Source organism: Ranitomeya imitator, chromosome 2, assembly GCF_032444005.1.
Source record: "Ranitomeya imitator isolate aRanImi1 chromosome 2, aRanImi1.pri, whole genome shotgun sequence".
In the NCBI taxonomy this organism is placed as follows: domain Eukaryota; kingdom Metazoa; phylum Chordata; class Amphibia; order Anura; family Dendrobatidae; genus Ranitomeya; species Ranitomeya imitator.
In genome coordinates this window covers 270,854,637-270,876,175 of record NC_091283.1, presented here as the reverse complement: position 1 = coordinate 270,876,175, position 21,539 = coordinate 270,854,637, and the positions used below count along the sequence as shown (strand labels likewise).

Below are 21,539 nucleotides of genomic sequence, written 5' to 3'. Positions count from 1 at the left end.
TCTCTGGAGGCAAGAGAGGTCTGTGTTTCTTCTAATAGAGGAAGTTAGATCTTCGGCTGGAGCGAGACGTCTAGGATCATCGTAGGCACGTTCCCCGGCTACATTTATTTGTGTGTTAGGTTCAGGGTCGCGGTCAGCTCAGGTTCCATCGCCCTAGAGCTTGTTTGTATCTGTGCTTGTCCTTTTTGTGATCCCCTGCCATTGGGATCATGACAGTATAACCGGCCCACAAAGTGTTAATTGTATTGGCTGAAGTAGGAGGATAAGTAGTCTGAGGAAGTTGTTTTTTTTCTTTCTCTTTCCCTCAGAGTTTGCTGCCTAGCCTTATTGCAGTCTGGCTACTTCCTCCTCCTCTTAATCTTTGAATGGCTCTGGTCCCAGCTGTTTATCATGGACGTCCAGAGTTTGGCTTCCAGCCTGAATAATCTTGCCACTAAGGTTCAAAATATACAGGATTTTGTTGTACATGCTCCTATGTCTGAACCTAAAATTCCTGTCCCAGAGTTTTTTTCTGGAGATAGTATTTGGTCAGGGGCAAGATGAAGCAGAAATTTATTGTCAAAAATTTCGGAAGTCGTCGGTGCTTACTCAGTGGAATGAGTGCGCTCTGGCTGCAAAGTTTAGAGATGGCCTTTCTGAGGCCATTAAAGATGTTATGGTGGGGTTCCCTGCGCCTGCTGGTCTGAATGAGTCTATGACTATGGCTGTTCAGATTGATCGGCGTTTACGGGAGCGCAAACCTGTGCATCATTTGGCGGTGTCGTCTGAACCGTCACCTGAGATAATGCAATGTGATAGAATTCAGTCCAGAAGTGAACGGCAAAAGTATAGGCGGAAAAAAGGGTTGTGCTTTTATTGTGGTGATTCAGCTCATGTTATATCAGCATGCTCTAAACGCACAAAAAAGGTTGATAAGTCTGTTGCCATTAGTACGTTACAGTCTAAGTTCATTCTGTCTGTGACTCTGATTTGTTCATTATCAGCCATTTCCGTCGATGCCTATGTGGATTCAGGCGCTGCCCTGAGTCTTATGGATTGGTCATTTGCCAACCGCTGTGGGTTTAGTCTGGAGCCTCTGGAAGTCCCTATTCCTTTGAAGGGAATTGACTCTACACCTTTGGCTATGAATAAACCTCAGTACTGGACACAAGTGACCATGCGTATGACTCCCGTTCATCAGGAGGTGATTCGCTTCCTGGTACTGTATAATTTGCATGATGTTCTAGTACTTGGTCTGCCATGGTTACAAACTCATAATCCAGTCCTTGACTGGAAATCAATGTCTGTGTTAAGCTGGGGTTGTCAGGGGGTTCATGATGATGCACCTCCGATTTCTATCGCTTCATCTACTCCTTCTGAGATTCCTGTGTTTTTGTCTGACTATCGGGATGTTTTTGAGGAGCCTAAGCTCAGTTCGCTTCCTCCTCACAGGGATTGCGATTGTGCTATAAATTTAATTCCAGGCAGTAAACTTCCTAAAGGTCGTTTGTTCAATCTGTCAGTGCCAGAGCATACTGCTATGCGGGATTATGTTAAGGAGTCCTTGGAAAAGGGACATATCCATCCATCTTTGTCCCCTTTGGGAGCAGGTTTTTTTTTCGTGGCCAAAAAAGATGGTTCCTTGAGGCCTTGTATAGATTATCGTCTTTTGAATAAGATTACCGTAAAATATCAGTATCCTTTGCCATTGTTGACTGATTTGTTTGCTCGCATTAAGGGGGCTAAATGGTTCACTAAGATTGATCTTCGGGGTGCGTATAATCTTATACGAATAAAGCAAGGTGATGAGTGGAAAACCGCATTTAATACGCCTGAGGGCCATTTTGAGTATTTGGTAATGCCTTTTGGACTTTCTAATGCTCCTTCAGTCTTCCAGTCCTTTATGCACGATATTTTCCGTGAATATCTGGATAAATTTATGATTGTGTATTTGGATGATATTTTGGTTTTTTCTGATGACTGGGAGTCTCATGTTCAGCAGGTCAGGAAGGTGTTTCAGGTCCTGCGGGCCAATTCCTTGTTTGTAAAAGGCTCAAAGTGTCTCTTTGGAGTCCAGAAGATTTCTTTCTTGGGGTATATTTTTTCCCCTTCTACTATTGAGATGGATCCCGTCAAGGTTCAGGCTATTTGTGACTGGACGCAGCCTACATCTCTTAAGAGTCTACAGAAGTTCTTGGGCTTTGCTAATTTCTATCGTCGTTTTATAACTAATTTTTCTAGTGTTGTTAAGCCTTTGACGGATTTGACTAAGAAGGGTGCTGATGTTGCTAATTGGTCTCCTGCGGCTGTGGAGGCCTTTCAGGAACTTAAGCGCCGGTTTTCTTCTGCTCCTGTGTTGCGTCAGCCAGATGTTTCGCTCCCTGTTCAGGTTGAGGTTGATGCTTCCGAGATTGGAGCGGGGGCGGTTTTGTCACAGAGAAGCTCCGATTGCTCAGTGATGAAGCCATGCGCGTTTTTTTCTAGAAAGTTTTCGCCGGCTGAGCGGAATTATGATGTTGGTAATCGGGAACTTTTGGCCATGAAGTGGGCATTTGAGGAGTGGCGTCATTGGCTAGAGGGTGCTAGACATCGTGTGGTGGTCTTGACTGATCACAAAAATTTGATTTACCTTGAGTCTGCCAGGCGTCTGAATCCTAGACAGGCTCGTTGGTCACTGTTTTTCTCTCGTTTCGATTTTGTGGTTTCGTACCTGCCAGGTTCAAAGAATGTGAAGGCGGATGCTCTTTCTAGGAGTTTTGTGCCTGACTCCCTTGGAAATTCTGAGCCCTCTGGTATCCTTAAGGATGGGGTGATTTTGTCTGCTGTCTCCCCAGACTTGCGACGTGCTTTGCAGGAGTTTCAGGCGGGTAAACCTGATCGTTGTCCGCCTGAGAGACTGTTTGTTCCGGATAATTGGACCAGTAGAGTCATCTCCGAGGTCCATTCTTCTGCGTTGGCAGGTCATCCTGGAATATTTGGTACTAGAGACTTGGTGGCCAGGTCTTTTTGGTGGCCTTCCTTGTCGAGGGATGTGCGTTCTTTTGTGCAGTCTTGTGAGGTTTGTGCTCGGGCTAAGCCTTGCTGTTCTCGGGCCAGTGGATTGTTGTCACCTTTGCCTATCCCGAAGAGGCCTTGGACGCACATTTCCATGGACTTTATTTCGGATCTCCCTGTCTCTCAAAAAATGTCCGTCATCTGGGTTGTGTGTGATCGCTTTTCTAAAATGGTTCATCTGGTACCCTTGCCTAAGTTGCCTTCCTCCTCTGAGTTGGTCCCTCTGTTTTTTCAGAATGTGGTTCGTTTGCATGGGATTCCTGAGAACATCGTTTCTGACAGGGGATCCCAGTTTGTGTCTAGATTTTGGCGGACGTTCTGTGCTAAGATGGGCATTGATTTGTCCTTTTCGTCTGCATTCCATCCTCAGACGAATGGCCAGACTGAACGAACTAATCAGACCTTGGAAACTTATTTAAGGTGTTTTGTTTCTGCTGATCAGGATGACTGGGTTACCTTTTTGCCGCTGGCCGAGTTTGCCCTTAATAATCGGGCTAGTTCTGCTACCTTGGTTTCTCCTTTCTTTTGTAATTCGGGGTTTCATCCTCGTTTTTCCTCTGGTCAGGTGGAACCTTCTGATTGTCCTGGAGTGGACATGGTGGTGGATAGGTTGCATCGGATTTGGAGTCATGTGGTGGACAATTTGAAGTTGTCCCAGGAGAAGGCTCAGCAGTTTGCTAATCGCCGTCGCCGCGTGGGTCCTCGACTTCTTGTTGGTGACTTGGTGTGGTTGTCTTCTCGTTTTGTTCCTATGAAGGTCTCTTCTCCTAAGTTCAAGCCTCGGTTCATCGGTCCCTATAGGATCTTGGAAATTCTTAACCCTGTGTCGTTTCGTTTGGATCTCCCGGCATCGTTTGCTATTCATAATGTGTTCCATCGGTCGTTGTTGCGGAAGTATGAGGTACCTGTTGTTCCTTCGCTTGAGCCTCCTGCTCCAGTGCTGGTGGAGGGAGAATTGGAGTATGTTGTGGAGAAGATCTTGGATTCTCGTGTTTCCAGACGGAAACTCCAGTATTTGGTCAAGTGGAAGGGTTATGGTCAGGAGGATAATTCTTGGGTGGTTGCCTCGGATGTTCATGCTGATGATTTGGTTCGCGCTTTTCATAGGGCTCATCCTGGTCGCCCTGGTGGTTCTCGTGAGGGTTCGGTGACCCCTCCTCAAGGGGGGGGTACTGTTGTGAGTTCTGTTTTTGGGCTCCCTCTGGTGGTTACTGATGGTACTGGGTGACTTGTCTTTCCTGGGTTTCTGGGTTCCACCTGTTCCATCAGCATATGGGAGTTTCCTATTTAACCTGGCTTTGCTGGCATTTCTTCGCCGGTTATCAATGTATCCAGTGTGTCTTGTTTCCTCTGCTCCCTGCTCCTAGAACCTTCTGGACAAGCTAAGTTTGGATTTTCCTGTTTTGTGTTTTGCTTAATTTGGTTTTTAGTCCAGCCTGCAGATATGTGATTCTCTGCTGCTGGTTGCTCTAGTGGGCTGAAATTGCTTTTCATGTACCATGAGTTGGCACATGAGTTCAAGTAATTTCAGGATGGTTTTTTGAAGGGTTTTTCGCTGACCGCGCAGTTCACTTTTGTATCCTCTGCTATCTAGCTTTAGCGGGCCTCATTTTGCTGAAACTGTTTTCATTCTATGTATGTGCTTTCCTCTCATTTCACCGTCATTATATGTGGGGGGCTGCTATTTGCTGTGGGGTATTTCTCTGGAGGCAAGAGAGGTCTGTGTTTCTTCTGATAGGGGAAGTTAGATCTTCGGCTGGAGCGAGACGTCTAGGATCATCGTAGGCACGTTCCCCGGCTACATTTATTTGTGTGTTAGGTTCAGGGTCGCGGTCAGCTCAGGTTCCATCGCCCTAGAGCTTGTTTGTATCTGTGCTTGTCCTTTTTGTGATCCCCTGCCATTGGGATCATGACACACAACCCCCGGAAGATGCTGTAGGTGGCGCAGTCGTTGTCTCTCCTCCCCAGTAAGATTATCCCCCCGGATGTGCTGAGGAATTTTCTTAAGATCATGAGTGACTACCTGTACAAACATATCAATTGCACTACAACTGGACAGCGGGGGGAATTTCCTGGAGCGAGGTTTAATTGATGGGGGTATCCTACCTCCCTCAATGGACTTATGTTCATCCGACAATTCCTCAAGGGTCCTCAGAGCGGTTTGTTCTTCATCTGTGGGAAAAAGAGTATTTAAATCATTATCAAAGAAATGTCTTTTAAAAAATAAAGAGCGGGCAAAGAGATGTAAATCCTTAACAATAGAAAAAATGTCAGGACCTGCCGCAGGTGAAAAGGATAAACCTTTATTTAATAAAGACAAATCGGAGGGAGTCAATATGTGATCGCTAAGGTTAATTACCTTATTACTATTAGATTCAATATCTGGAGAACGACCACCATTGCGCTTATAGGGATGAAAATTGTGTTTTCGGGGTCTCTTATACCCCGCACCCGACCGAGTCATCATGGAGGATGTAGAGGCATCAGACACATCACCGGCTGAGGAAACTGACGAAAAGGAACCAATACGATTTCTCACATGAATTTGAGATGTAGCTTTGACCCAGAGATACACAGTCTTAGACTGGTAATCTTTGGTATCCCGGTTAAACTTATTGGTTTGGTTATCTTGAATCTTTTTCAAAGTCTGATCAAGGGTCTTTTCCAAAGTCCGTTCAAAATTATGAATCTTTTCATCAGTACCTAATGACCGAAGATCCACCTGTGCTGCATCAATGGATTTATCCAGATCTTCAATTGATTTTGTGTTTAACCTAATCAATAATTGCATCAAAGTTTTAGAGCAGCTGCTGCATGCCTCCTCCCATTCATTAACAAAAACCGCATCATCAACTGGATATGCAGGAGCAACTCTAACCCTAAGGCCTCTAGGAATCATAGAACACGATACATATTTTTCTAAAAACGCACGGTTCCACCATAATTTAGTGCGTTTAATTAAAAGGTTCTGGACTGTGCCACACTTCTCGTCCCACATGCGATCCCCCGCCTGATGCACCTCGGCGGCACCTTCCCCAAACACCTGCTCCATCTGTCCGAGCCAAACACGTTCTCTGGCTCTATAGTCCATTTTGTCATGTAAAGCAGGGGTCCCCAACTCCAGTCCTCAAGGCCCACCAACATGTCATGTTTTCTGGATTTCCTTAGTCTTGCCCAGGTAATAATTGCATCACATGTGCAATGCAAAGGAAATCCTGAAAACATGACCTGTTGGTGGGCCTTGAGGACTGGAGTTGGGGACCTCTGATGTAAAGGACCTGTGCAAAACACAGTAACAATATAATGAGAAAACAAGCACACGACAAGAATATGCATAGCAAAATAATATAATCAGAAAGATATTAATGAAAATGCCATGCCATAGGGACTAATATCTATATATATATATTAAAGGGTAAATCGCTACCAACTACAGACCAACCAAAATATGGATCAACAAAGACCCCAAAAACGATCAGAAACCCAATGTAACTATATAAATATCAACTTTATTGTATAAAAGACAAAATGTATACATATAAACAACAGAACAGATGTGGCTCAGCACCACAGGGTGCACAGGGACACCACTGAAAAGAGCATAAACAGAGTGCACGGAGCCGGGGTCAAAGTCCACTCATAACCAATACCAGGTGGATTGAGAAATCATTACCACTATGTTATAAAATATAAGTACCACCATCAACGTACATGGATACTAAAAAGAGCCCAATATTATAAGTATCATGATTATACCTTACCTAAAGAACAGGGCAAAAGAGTGGACCAGATCCAGGGTCCGTGCGCCCTCCCCAACGCACGTTTCGGCGATAAACCTTCCTCAGGGGGACATATACAGAGGGGTTACCACCTATGCTCCAGTCACATGGTGAGCTGCGGGTATCACCTATGCTCCAGTCACATGGTGAGCTGCGGGTACCTCCTATGCTCCAGTCACATGGACAGCTGCGGGTACCACCTATGCTGCACTCACATTGAGAGCTGCGGGTACCACCTATGCTCCACTCACATGGTGAGCTGCGGGTGCCACCTATGCTCCACTCACATGGAGAGCTGCGGGTACCACCTATGCTCCAGTCACATGGAGAGCTGCGGGTACCACCTATGCTCCAGTCACATGGAGAGCTGCGGGTACCACCTATGCTCCAGTCACATGGAGAGCTGCGGGTGCCACCTATGCTCCAGTCACATGGAGAGCTGCGGGTGCCACCTATGCTCCACTCACATGGAGAGCTGCGGGTGCCACCTATGCTCCACTCACATGGAGAGCTGCGGGTGCCACCTATGCTCCACTCACATGGAGAGCTGCGGGTGCCACCTATGCTCCACTCACATGGAGAGCTGCGGGTACCACCTATGCTCCAGTCACATGGAGAGCTGCGGGTGCCACCTATGCTCCACTCACATGGAGAGCTGCGGGTGCCACCTATGCTCCAGTCACATGGTGAGCTGCGGGTACCACCTATGCTCCACTCACATGGAGAGCTGCAGGTACCACCAATGCTGCAGTCATATCGAGAGCTGCGAGTACATATCGTATACTCCGGTCACATCTAGAGCTGCGGCTGAACGTTGTATCCTCTAGTCACGCCTCGAGCTGCAGGATACTGATGATGTCGCTGTCCTTGTTTGGCAGGTACGGACCATGGTGCAGACTGCGGCGGCCTCGCTGCGGCGGGGGAGGACGAAGCTTCCATGACTCTTGTGCTCCCTGATGTTTCCACGCTCACAAGGAAGACGACAAAAAGAATAAGGCGGAAAGAAAAGCTGAACTGTAACCGCGAGCTGGGATCAGCCCCGCCGTCTGCAGACAAGGACAAGACGCTGCACCAGTGCGAGGAGTGCGGAAGAGCCTTCCAGACCGCCGCCGGCCTGAGAGCACACCGGAAAAGAAAACATGGCTGCTGAGCGCCACCTGCCCCATGGCATGCTGGGAGGAACTGATCACGTGGGATCGGCTGTCAGCGGGCGGCCTGCTAAACGCTGTGACTGCTGAATCCGCGTGGATGGAGGGGTCTCAGTACATCTGGAGATGACTCCTATACTCAGTCTCCTAGTTCTCTCCCGGCCGCAACCCTCAGCTCCTCCTTCCCCTCCTGGGCCGCCGCCCTCGTCTCCCCTCTACCCCGGCCGTCGACGCTACAGGGGGGATGAGACCCGAGGGCGGATGCTCCAGGGGGGATGAGACCGGAGGGTAAACGCTACAGGGGGGATTATTTTTTTTTAAATGGATACGTCACCTTGGTTTTGTTATTGTAAATCTTGTAACGTGATGTCATAAAGTGCGAGATTTGTGGTTTTCTGTTAGGAGTAAATCTTTGTCCTGTAGTTGGCGCCATCTGTAATGTGGTCTGGGCGGCCGAGTGGATCCTGAGGGAGTGAACAAGTGCGAAGAAGATCGTGATCCCATCAACACGACAGATCCGTGCCTGGGGCCGGTACGGGGGTCATCACCACATCCTTCTCCAGGGCCGGTACAGGGGTCGTCACCACATCCTTCTCCATGGCCGGTACAGGGGTCGTCGCCACATCCTTCTCCAGGGCCGATACAGGGGTCGTCACTACGTCCTTCTCCAGGGCCGGTACGGGGGTCGTCACTACGTCCTTCTCCGGGGCCGGTACGGGGGTCGTCACTACATCCTTCTCTGGGGCCGGTACAGGGGTCGTCACCACATCCTTCTCCAGGGCCGGTACAGGGGTCGTCACCACATCCTTCTCCAGGGCCGGTACGGGGGTCGTCACTGCATACTTCGCCGGGACGGGTGTCGTCACCACATCCTTCTCCGGGGCCGGTACGGGTGTCGTCACTACATCCTCCGGGGTCGGTATGGGGGTCGTCACTACGTCCTTCTCCGGAGCCGGTACGGGGGTCGTCACCACATCCTTCTCCGTGGCCGGTACAGGGGCCGTCACCACATCCTTCTCCATGGCCGGTACAGGGGTCGTCGCCACGTCCTTCTCCAGGGCCGGTACAGGGGTCGTCACTACGTCCTTCTCCAGGGCCGGTACGGGGGTCGTCACTACATCCTTCTCTGGGGCCGGTACAGGGGTCGTCACCACATCCTTCTCCAGGGCCGGTACAGGGGTCGTCACCACATCCTTCTCCAGGGCCGGTACGGGGGTCGTCACTGCATACTTCGCCGGGACGGGTGTTGTCACTACATCCTTCTCCGGGGCCGGTACGATTGTCGTCACTACATCCTCCGAGGCCGGTACAGGGGTCGTCACCACATCCTTCTCCGGGGCTGGTACAGGGGTCGTCACTACATCCTTCTCTGGGGCCGGTACAGGGGTCGTCACTACATCCTTCTCTGGGGCCGGTACGGGGGTCGTCACTACATCCTTCTCCAGAACCGGTATGGGGGTCGTCACTACATCCTTCTCCGGAGCCGGTACGGGGGTCGTCACTCCGTCCTTCTCCGGGGCCGGTATGGGGGTCGTCACTACGTCCTTCTCCGGAGCCGGTACGGGGGTCGTCGCCACATCCTTCTCCGGGGCCGGTACGAGGGTCATCACTACATCCTTCTCCGAGGCCGGTACGGTGGTAGTCACCACATCCTTCTCCGGGGCCGGTACGGGGGTCGTCACCACATCCTTCTCCGGGGCCGGTACGGGGGTCGTCACCACATCCTTCTCCGGGGCCGGTACGGGGGTCGTCACCACATCCTTCTCCGGGGCCGGTACGGGGGTCGTCACCACATCCTTCTCTGGGGCCGGGACGGGGGTCGTCACCACATCCTTTTCCGGGACCTGTACGGGGTCGTCACTACATCCTTCTCCGAGGCCGGTACGGGGGTTGTCACCACATCCTTCTCAGGGGCCGGTTTTGGGGGTCGTCACTACATCCGGGGCCGGGACGGGGGTCGTCACTACATCCTTCAACGGGGCCGGTACGGGGGTCATCACTACATCCTTCTCCGGGGCCGGTACGGGGGTCGTCACTACATCCTTCTCCGGGGACGGTACGGGGGTCGTCACTACTTTTAAATACTTTTGCACTGCCCATCGCTCATTGATAAAGTTGAAATAAGAAACCTGCCTTCCAAACCGGCTGCTCACCTCCAGGGTTCCTCTTATTTCAGTGTTTTCCCAGCTCAACTGAACATTAAGGCTGAGCATGTTGGGTCTTTTTTTCTCGCGTCTGCCCCCTCCTGGGCACATTAATAAAATGTATAGAGGTCATAGACCGCCCCTTCTTCTGCCGCAGTTATGATATGACTGTGTACTTTCTTTCCTGCAGATTTCCCATCAGCATCAATAAATTGTCACTTATTAAAGCAAATGTCACTGGGATGTCACTGCAAATTTCCGCAGAACGCTTCTTTTATTTAAATTGCCAAAAGGGCGTTTTTTTTTTTTTTTTTAGCTTTTCCCCGGCCGGATCATCACTACAACATCCAAGAAAAAGGTCTTCTGTCTGTCCTTCTTCCGTCCGTCCTTCCCTCCCTCTATCCTTCCATCTGTCCTTCCCTCCCTCTACCCTTTTTTCTCCCTCCTTCTGTTGTCCTTCTTCCCTCCCTCCATCCTTCTGTCCGTCCTTCCATCCATCCGTCCTTCTTCCCTCCCTCCCGTCTGTCCTTCCATCCATCCTTCCGTCTGTCCTTCCCTCCCTCCATCCGTCCGACTTTCCCTCCCTCCTTCCGTCTGTCCTTCCCTCCCACCCTCCTTCCATCTTTCCTTCCCTCCCTCCTGTTGTCCTTCCCTCCTTCTGGCCGTCCTTCCATCCGTCCAACCATCCCTCCCTCCCTCCGTTTGTCCCTCCCTCCTTCCTTCCGTTTGTCCCTCCCTCCTTCCTTCCGTTTGTCCCTCCCTCCTTCTTTCCGTTTGTCCCTCCTTCCTTCCGTTTGTCCCTCCCTCCTTCCTTCCGTTTGTCCCTCCCTCCTTCCTTCCGTTTGTCCCTCCCTCCTTCCGTTTGTCCCTCCTGTCTGTCCTTCCCTCCCTCTTTCCTTCCGTCTGTCCTTTCCTCCCTCCCTCCGTCCTTTTCTCCCTCCCTCCTTCCTTCAGTCCGTCCTTTCCTCCTTCCGTCTGTCCTTTCCTCCCTCCCTCCGTCTGTCCTTTCCTCCCTCCCTCCTTCCGTCTGTCCTTTCCTCCCTCCCTCCTTCAGTCCGTCCTTCTTCCCTTGCACATTTTCTACCTTTTACAGGTGACATCTGTGCAAAAAGTTATTGTAGACGGTAAAGAGGTTTCATTCCCAGCGACCAACGATCTCCCAGCAGGGGCCTGATCGTTGGTCGCTGTCACGCATAACGATTTTGCTAACTATATCGTTGCTACATCACAAAAAGCAACGATATCGTTAACGATAGTATAAGACCACTCCTTACATCCACAGCTCATAAGCTGAACTGATGTGCATGGCACAAGTCTCCGAGCGCAGTGATTGGCTGCAGCAGTAATGCAAGCCATCAATGTAATGATACTGCAGGAGGCAAAGCACGGCAGCAGGGGGAGGTTGTATTATATTATAGGGACTGCCTAGGGTCCACTTTACTTCTTCATAAAAGTGGAAAATCCCTTTCAGGACATAGTAGGGGGGCAGAGTCTAGTTTGGGATAATTCTTGTGCCATGGGGAAGGGGGGGGTTGGTGACCTTGCGTTTCTTATTTTACTACTTTTTAATGTCTGGAGAAGGCAGAGAAAACAGGTAATGTGCATCATACAGAGGCAATGGGCCCCAATGCTGCTGCTGGCCCCAAGCTCCTCGCTCCCCCCTGCGCTTCCTCCTCCTTGTTGTTGCTGCTGCCCCCTGCGCTTCCTCCTTGTTGTTGCTGCTGCCCCGTTGTTGCTATTCCCCCGTTGTTGCTGCTGCCCCCTGCGCTCCCTCCTTGTTGTTGCCGCTGCCCCCTGCTCTCCCTCCTTGTTGTTGCCGTTGCCCCCTGCTCTCCCTCCTTGTTGTTGCCGTTGCCCCCTGCTCTCCCTCCTTGTTGTTGCCGTTGCCCCCTGCTCTCCCTCCTTGTTGTTGCCGCTGCCCCCTGCTCTCCCTCCTTGTTGTTGCCGTTGCCCCCTGCTCTCCCTCCTTGTTGTTGCCGTTGCCCCCTGCTCTCCCTCCTTGTTGTTGCCGTTGCCCCCTGCTCTCCCTCCTTGTTGTTGCCGTTGCCCCCTGCTCTCCCTCCTTGTTGTTGCCGTTGCCCCCTGCTCTCCCTCATTGTTGCCGTTGCCCCCTGCTCTCCCTCCTTGTTGTTGCCGCTGCCCCTTGCGCTCCCTCCTTGTTGTTGCCGCTGCCCCTTGCTCTCCCTCCTTGTTGTTGCCGCTGCCCCTTGCGCTCCCTCCTTGTTGTTGCCGCTGCCCCTTGCGCGCCCTCCTTGTTGTTGCCGCTGCCCCTTGCGCTCCCTCCTTGTTGTTGCCGCTGCCCCTGCTCTCCCTCCTTGTTGTTGCTGTTGCCCCCTGCTCGGCCTCCTTGTTGCCGTTGCCCCCTGCTCTCCCTCCTTGTTGTTGTTTCTGCCCCCTGCTCTCCCTCCTTGTTGTTGCCGTTGCCCCCTGCTCTCCCTCATTGTTGCCGTTGCCCCCTGCTCTCCCTCCTTGTTGTTGCCGCTGCCCCTTGCGCTCCCTCCTTGTTGTTGCCGCTGCCCCTGCGCTCCCTCCTTGTTGCTGTTGCCCCCTGCTCGGCCTCCTTGTTGCCGTTGCCCCCTGCGCTCCCTCCTTGTTGTTGTTGCTGCCCCCTGCTCTCCCTCCTTGTTGTTGTTGCTGCTCCCCCTGCGCTCCCTCCATCCTCCCATCTCCTGTAACTTGTGGTAGACACAAACTAAACATCACCCCCTGGCACTTCTATCACAGTTCCTCCCAGTCAGGTCACATGGCCAACACGTCACAGCAGGTCCTGTCTCCCAGAACTTTAGATGGTTTCTGGCAGTGGCCAATCACCGTGCGGCTTATTAGCTGTAGCGTCACTTCCGGTGCTGTGTCCTGCCGCCAGGTGTGTGCTTCTATTTATGTTCTTATCACCTAGACTCGTCCACATGTCGCGGCTCTGGGGGTGGCACTGGGCGGGATGTACCACTGATTATGTACAGGGGTGTGGTGGATTTCCGGCGTGGGGAGTGCGAGCAGCAGCGGAGTCTCCTCACCACTGAGGAGACCAACAAGTGGAAACACTGAGCTCCCCCCATTATCACTGACACAACTTTCTGTATTTTTTCTATAGTTTTTATATTTTACCAGAGCTGCACTCACTATTCTGCTGGTGCAGTCACAGTGTACATACATTACTGATCCTGAGTTACATCCTGTGTTATACTCCAGAGCTGCACTCACTATTCTGCTGGTGCAGTCACTGTGTACACACATTACATTACTGATCCTGAGTTACATCCTGTATTATACTCCAGAGCTGCACTCACTATTCTGCTGGTGCAGTCACTGTGTACATACATTACATTACTGATCCTGAGTTACATCCTGTATTATACTCCAGAGCTGCACTCACTATTCTGCTGGTGCAGTCACTGTGTACATACATTACATTACTGATCCTGAGTTACATCCTGTATTATACCCCAGAGCTGCACTCACTATTCTACTGGTGCAGTCACTGTGTACATACATTACATTACTGATCCTGAGTTACATCCTGTATTATACTCCAGAGCTGCACTCACTATTCTGCTGGTGCAATCACTGTGTACATACATTACATTACTGATCCTGAGTTACATCCTGTATTATACCCCAGAGCTGCACTCACTATTCTACTGGTGCAGTCACTGTGTACATACATTACATTACTGATCCTGAGTTAAGTATATAAGGGGACAATACAATATTCTCGCTGAGGATCTGTTTATACCAAGTAAGGTGACGGGCACAAGGGGACATTCTTTGCGTCTGGAGGAGAGAAGGTTTTTCCACCAACATAGAAGAGGATTCTTTACTGTTAGGGCAGTGAGAATCTGGAATTGCTTGCCTGAGGAGGTGGTGATGGCGAACTCAGTCGAGGGGTTCAAGAGAGGCCTGGATGTCTTCCTGGAGCAGAACAATATTGTATCATACAATTATTAGGTTCTGTAGAAGGACGTAGATCTGGGGATTTATTATGATGGAATATAGGCTGAACTGGATGGACAAATGTCTTTTTTCGGCCTTACTAACTATGAGTTACATCCTGTATTATACCCCAGAGCTGCACTCACTATTCTGCTGGTGCAGTCACTGTGTACATACATTACATTACTGATCCTGAGTTACATCCTGTATTATACTCCAGAGCTGCACTCACTATTCTGCTGGTGCAGTCACTGTGTACATACATTACTGATCCTGAGTTACATCCTGTATTATACTCCAGAGCTGCACTCACTATTCTGCTGGTGCAGTCACTGTGTACATACATTACATTACTGATCCTGAGTTACATCCTGTATTATACTCCAGAGCTGCACTCACTATTCTGCTGGTGCAGTCACTGTGTACATATGTTACATTACTGATCCTGATTTACATCCTGTATTATACTCCAGAGCTGCACTCACTATTCTGCTGGTGCAGTCACTGTGTACATACATTACATTACTGATCCTGAGTTACATCCTGTATTATCCTCCAGAGCTGCACTCACTATTCTGCTGGTGCAGTCACTATGTACATAGATTACATTACTGATCCTGAGTTACATCCTGTATTATACTCCAGAGCTGCACTCGCTATTCTGCTGGTGCAGTCACTGTGTACAGACAGTACATTACATTACATTACTGATCCTGAGTTACATCCTGTATTATACCCCAGAGCTGCACTCACTATTCTGCTGGTGCAATCACTGTGTACATACATTACATTACTGATCCTGAGTTACATCCTGTATTATACCCCAGAGCTGCACTCACTATTCTGCTGGTGCAGTCACTGTGTACACACATTACATTACATTACATTACTGATCCTGAGTTACAACCTGTATTATACCCCAGAGCTGCGCTCACTATTCTGCTGGTGCAGTCACTGTGTACATACATTACATTACTGATCCTGAGTTACATCCTGTATTATACTCCAGAGCTGCACTCACTATTCTGCTGGTGCAGTCACTGTGTACATACATTACATTACATTACTGATCCTGAGTTACATCCTGTATTATACCCCAGAGCTGCGCTCGCTATTCTGCTAGTGCTGTCACTGTGTACATACATTACATTACTGATCCTGAGTTACATCCTGTATTATACTCCAGAGCTGCACTCACTATTCTGCTGGTGCAGTCACTGTGTACATACATTACATTACTGATCCTGAGTTACATCCTGTATTATATACCCCAGAGCTGCACTCACTATTCTGCTAGTGCTGTCACTGTGTACATACATTACATTACTGATCCTGAGTTACATCCTGTATTATACTCCAGAGCTGCACTCACTATTCTGCTGGTGCAGTCACTGTGTACATACATTACATTACTGATCCTGAGTTACATCCTGTATTATACTCCAGAGCTGCACTCACTATTCTGCTGGTGCAGTCACTGTGTACATACATTACATTACTGATCCTGAGTTACATCCTGTATTATACTCCAGAGCTGCACTCACTATTCTGCTGGTGCAGTCACTGTGTACATACATTACATTACTGATCCTGAGTTACATCCTGTATTATACTCCAGAGCTGCACTCACTATTCTGCTGGTGCAGTCACTGTGTACATACATTACATTACATTACTGATCCTCAGTTACATCCTGTATTATACCCCAGAGCTGCGCTCGCTATTCTGCTGGTGCAGTCACTGTGTACATACATTACTGATCTGGAGTTACATCCTGTATTATACCCCAGAGCTGCACTCACTATTCTGCTGGTGCAGTCACTGTGTACATACATTACATTACTGATCCTGAGTTACATCCTGTATTATACTCCAGAGCTGCACTCACTATTCTGCTGGTGCAGTCACTGTGTACATACATTACATTACTGATCCTGAGTTACATCCTGTATTATACCCCAGAGCTGCGCTCGCTATTCTGCTGGTGCAGTCACTGTGTACATACATTACTGATCCGGAGTTACATCCTGTATTATACCCCCAGAGCGTCACTCACTATTCTGCTGGTGCAGTCACTGTGTACATACATTACATTACTGATCCTGAGTTACATCCTGTATTATACCCCAGAGCTGCACTCACTATTCTACTGGTGCAGTCACTGTGTACATACGTTACATTACTGATCCTGATTTACATCCTGTATTATACTCCAGAGCTGCACTCACTATTCTGCTGGTGCAGTTACTATGTACATACGTTACATTACTGATCCTGAGTTGCATCCTGTATTATATACCCCAGAGCTGCACTCACTATTCTGCTGGCGCAGTCACCGTGTACATACATTTCATTACTGATCCTGAGTTACATCCTGTATTATACTCCAGAGTTGCACTCACTATTCTGCTGGTGCAGTCACTGTGCACATACATTACTGATCCTGAGTTACACCGTGTATTATACTCCAGAGCTGCACTCGCTATTCTGCTGGTGCAGTCACTGTGTACATACAGTACATTACATTACTGATCCTGAGTTACATCCTGTATTATACCCCACAGCTGCACTCACTATTCTGCTAGTGCTGTCACTGTGTACATACATTACATTACTGATCCTGAGTTACATCCTGTATTATACTCCAGAGCTGCACTCACTATTCTGCTGGTGCAGTCACTGTGTACATACATTACATTACTGATCCTGAGTTACATCCTGTATTATACTCCAGAGCTGCACTCACTATTCTGCTGGTGCAGTCACTGTGTACATATATTACATTACTGATCCTGAGTTACATCCTGTATTATACTCCAGAGCTGCACTCACTATTCTGCTGGTGCAGTCACTGTGTACATATATTACATTACTGATCCTGAGTTACATCCTGTATTATACACCAGAACTGCACTCACTATTCTGCTGGTGCAGTCACTGTGTACATACATTACATTAGTGATAGTGAGTTACATCCTGTATTATACCCCAGAGCTGCACTCACTATTCTGCTGGTGCAGTCACTGTGTACATACATTACATTACTGATCCTGAGTTACATCCTGTATTATACTCCAGAGCTGTGCTCACTATTCTGCTGGTGCAGTCACTGTGTACATACATTACATTACTGATCCTGAGTTACATCCTGTATTATACTCCAGAGCTGCACTCACTATTCTGCTGGTGCAGTCACTGTGTACATATATTACATTACTGATCCTGAGTTACATCCTGTATTATACACCAGGACTGCACTCACTATTCTGCTGGTGCAGTCACTGTGTACATACATTACATTAGTGATAGTGAGTTACATCCTGTATTATACCCCAGAGCTGCACTCACTATTCTGCTGGTGCAGTCACTGTGTACATACATTACATTACTGATCCTGAGTTACATCCTGTATTATACTCCAGAGCTGCACTCACTATTCTGCTGGTGCAGTCACTGTGTACATATATTACATTACTGATCCTGAGTTACATCCTGTATTATACACCAGAACTGCACTCACTATTCTGCTGGTGCAGTCACTGTGTACATATATTACATTAGTGATAGTGAGTTACATCCTGTATTATACCCCAGAGCTGCACTCACTATTCTGCTGGTGCAGTCACTGTGTACATACATTACTGATCCCGAGTTACATCCTGTATTATACTCCAGAGCTGCACTCACTATTCTGCTGGTGCAGTCATTGTGTACATATATTACATTACTGATCCTGAGTTACATCCTGTATTATACTCCAGAGCTGCACTCACTATTCTGCTGGTGCAGTCACTGTGTACATACATTACTGATCCTGAGTTACATCCTGTATTATACTCCAGAGCTGTGCTCACTATTCTGCTGGTGCAGTCACTGTGTACATACATTACATTACTGATCCTGAGTTACATCCTGTATTATACTCCAGAGCTGCACTCACTATTCTGCTGGTGCAGTCACTGTGTACATACATTACATTAGTGATAGTGAGTTACATCCTGTATTATACCCCAGAGCTGCACTCACTATTCTGCTGGTGCAGTCACTGTGTACATACATTACATTACTGATCCTGAGTTACATCCTGTATTATACTCCAGAGCTGTGCTCACTATTCTGCTGGTGCAGTCACTGTGTACATACATTACATTACTGATCCTGAGTTACATCCTGTATTATACTCCAGAGCTGCACTCACTATTCTGCTGGTGCAGTCACTGTGTACATATATTACATTACTGATCCTGAGTTACATCCTGTATTATACACCAGAACTGCACTCACTATTCTGCTGGTGCAGTCACTGTGTACATACATTACATTAGTGATAGTGAGTTACATCCTGTATTATACCCCAGAGCTGCACTCACTATTCTGCTGGTGCAGTCACTGTGTACATACATTACTGATCCTGAGTTACATCCTGTATTATACTCCAGAGCTGCACTCACTATTCTGCTGGTGCAGTCATTGTGTACATATATTACATTACTGATCCTGAGTTACATCCTGTATTATACTCCAGAGCTGCACTCACTATTCTGCTGGTGCAGTCACTGTGTACATACATTACTGATCCTGAGTTACATCCTGTATTATACTCCAGAGCTGCTCTCACTATTCTGCTGGTGCAGTCATTGTGTACATATATTACATTACTGATCCTGAGTTACATCCTGTATTATACTCCAGAGCTGCACTCACTATTCTGCTGGTGCAGTCACTGTGTACATACATTACTGATCCTGAGTTACATCCTGTATTATACGCCAGAGCTGCACTCACTATTCTGCTGGTGCAGTTTCTGTGTACATACATTACTGATCCTGGGTTACATCCTGTATTATACTCCAGAGCTGCACTGTTATGATAGGCAATTCAGTATCACAATGGACATAGCGGTCAGAGCACATACAGTGATCTGACAATAACCCATAATCATAGAACGAGCTCTGAGACGTGGGAACTCTGCAGACCGCAATCCCTAATCCTCTCCAAACAACACTAGAGGCAGCCGTGGATTGCGCCTAACTCTGCCTATGCAACTCGGCACAGCCTGAGAAACTAACTAGCCTGAAGATAGAAAATAAGCCTACCTTGCCTCAGAGAAATACCCCAAAGGAAAAAGCAGCCCCACACATATAATGACTGTGAGTAAGATGAAAAGACAAACGTAGGGATGAAATAGATTCAGCAAAGTGAGGCCCGACTTTCTAAACAGAGCGAGGATAGGAAAGATAACTTTGCGGTCTACACAAAACCCTAAAGAAAACCACGCAAAGGGGGCAAAAAGTCCCTCCGTACCGAACTAACGGCACGGAGGTACACCCTTTGCGTCCCAGAGCTTCCAGCAAAACAAATAGACAAGCTGGACAGAAAAAATAGCAAACAAATAGCAAAGAAGCACTTAGCTATGCAGAGCAGCAGGCCACAGGAATGATCCAGGGAAAAACAAGTCCAACATTGACAGGAAGCCAGGATCAAAGCATTAGGTGGAGTTAAGTAGAGAAGCACCTAACGACCTCACCAGATCACCTGAGGGAGGAAACTCAGAAGCCGCAGTACCACTTTCCTCCACAAACGGAAGCTCCCAGAGAGAATCAGCCGAAGTACCACTTGTGACCACAGGAGGGAGCTCTGCCACAGAATTCACAACACTGCACTCACTATTCTGCTGGTGCAGTCATTGTGTACATACATTACATTACATTACTGATCCTGAGTTACATCCTGTATTATACTCCAGAGCTGCACTCACTATTCTGCTGGTGCAGTCACTGTGTACATACATTACATTACATTACTGATCCTGAGTTACCTCCTGTATTATACCCCAGAGCTGCACTCACTATTCTGCTGGTGCAGTCACTGTGTACATATATTACATTACTGATCCTGAATTACATCCTGTATTATACTCCAGAGCTGCACTCACTATTCTGCTGGTGCATTCACTGTGTACATACATTACTGATCCTGAGTTACACCCAGTATTATACTCTAGAGCTGCACTCACTATTCTGCTGGTGGAGTCACTGTGTACCTACATTACATTACTGATCCTGAGTTACATCCTGTATTATACCCCAGAGCTGCACTCACTATTCTGCTGGTGCAGTCACTGTGTACATACATTACATTACTGATCCTGAGTTACATCCTGTATTATACCCCAGAGCTGCACTCACTATTCTGCTGGTGCAGTCACTGTATACATATGTTACATTACTGATCCTGATTTACATTCTGTATTATACTCCAGAGCTGCACTCACTATTCTGCTGGTGCTGTTACTATGTACATACGTTACATTACTGATCCTGAGTTACATCCTGTATTATATACCCCAGAGCTGCACTGACTATTCTGCTGGTGCAGTCACTGTGTACATAGATTACATTACTGATCCTGAGTTACATCCTGTATTATTCTCCAGAGCTGCACTCGCTATTCTGCTGGTGCAGTCACTGTGTACATACAGTACATTACATTACATTACTGATCCTGAGTTACATCCTGTATTATATCCCAGAGCTGCACTCACTATTCTGCTGGTGAAGTCACTGTGTACATACATTAAATTACTGATCCTGAGTTACATCCTGTATTATACTCCAGAGCTGCACTCACTATTCTGCTGGTGCAGTCACTGTGTACATACATTACATTACTGATCCTGAGTTACATCCTGTATTATACCCCAGAGCTGCACTCACTATTCTGCTGGTGAAGTCACTGTGTACATACATTAAATTACTGATCCTGAGTTACATCCTGTATTATACTCCAGGGCTGCACTCACTATTCTGCTGGTGCAGTCACTGTGTACATACATTACATTACATTACTGATCCTGAGTTACCTCCTGTATTATACCCCAGAGCTGCACTCACTATTCTGCTGGTGCAGTCACTGTGTACATATATTACATTACTGATCCTGAGTTACATCCTGTATTATACTCCAGAGCTGCACTCGCTATTCTGCTGGTGCAGTCACTGTGTACATACAGTACATTACATTACATTACTGATCCTGAGTTACATCCTGTATTATACCCCAGAGCTGCACTCACTATTCTGCTGGTGCAATCACTGTGTATATACATTACATTACTGATCCTGAGTTACATCCTGTATTATACCCCAGAGCTGCACTCACTATTCTGCTGGTGAAGTCACTGTGTACATACATTAAATTACTGATCCTGAGTTACATCCTGTATTATACTCCAGAGCTGCACTCACTATTCTGCTGGTGCAGTCACTGTGTACATAGATTACATTACTGATCCTGAGTTACATCCTGTATTATACTCCAGAGCTGCACTCGCTATTCTGCTGGTGCAGTCACTGTGTACATACAGTACTTTACATTACATTACTGATCCTGAGTTACATCCTGTATTATACCCCAGAGCTGCACTCACTATTCTGCTGGTGTAGTCACTGTGTACATACATTACATTACTGATCCTGAGTTACATGCTGTATTATACTCCAGAG

General features: G+C 47.8%; 1 protein-coding gene across 2 annotated transcripts in view; it reads left to right on the top strand.

Moving 5' to 3' along the window:
• The first annotated feature begins 12,879 nt into the window (after positions 1 to 12,879).
• LOC138663100 (uncharacterized) overlaps positions 12,880 to 21,539 on the top strand; it is a 40,282-nt gene continuing 31,622 nt past the window's right edge. The window contains exon 1 of one of the 2 annotated variants that reach the window (XM_069749192.1): positions 12,880 to 12,967. In XM_069749192.1, coding sequence (XP_069605293.1) covers positions 12,891 to 12,967 — 77 coding nt within the window. In that variant the 5' untranslated portion in view covers positions 12,880 to 12,890. The remainder of the gene's footprint in view (positions 12,968 to 21,539) is intronic. The other variant, XM_069749194.1, reaches the window with a different exon arrangement.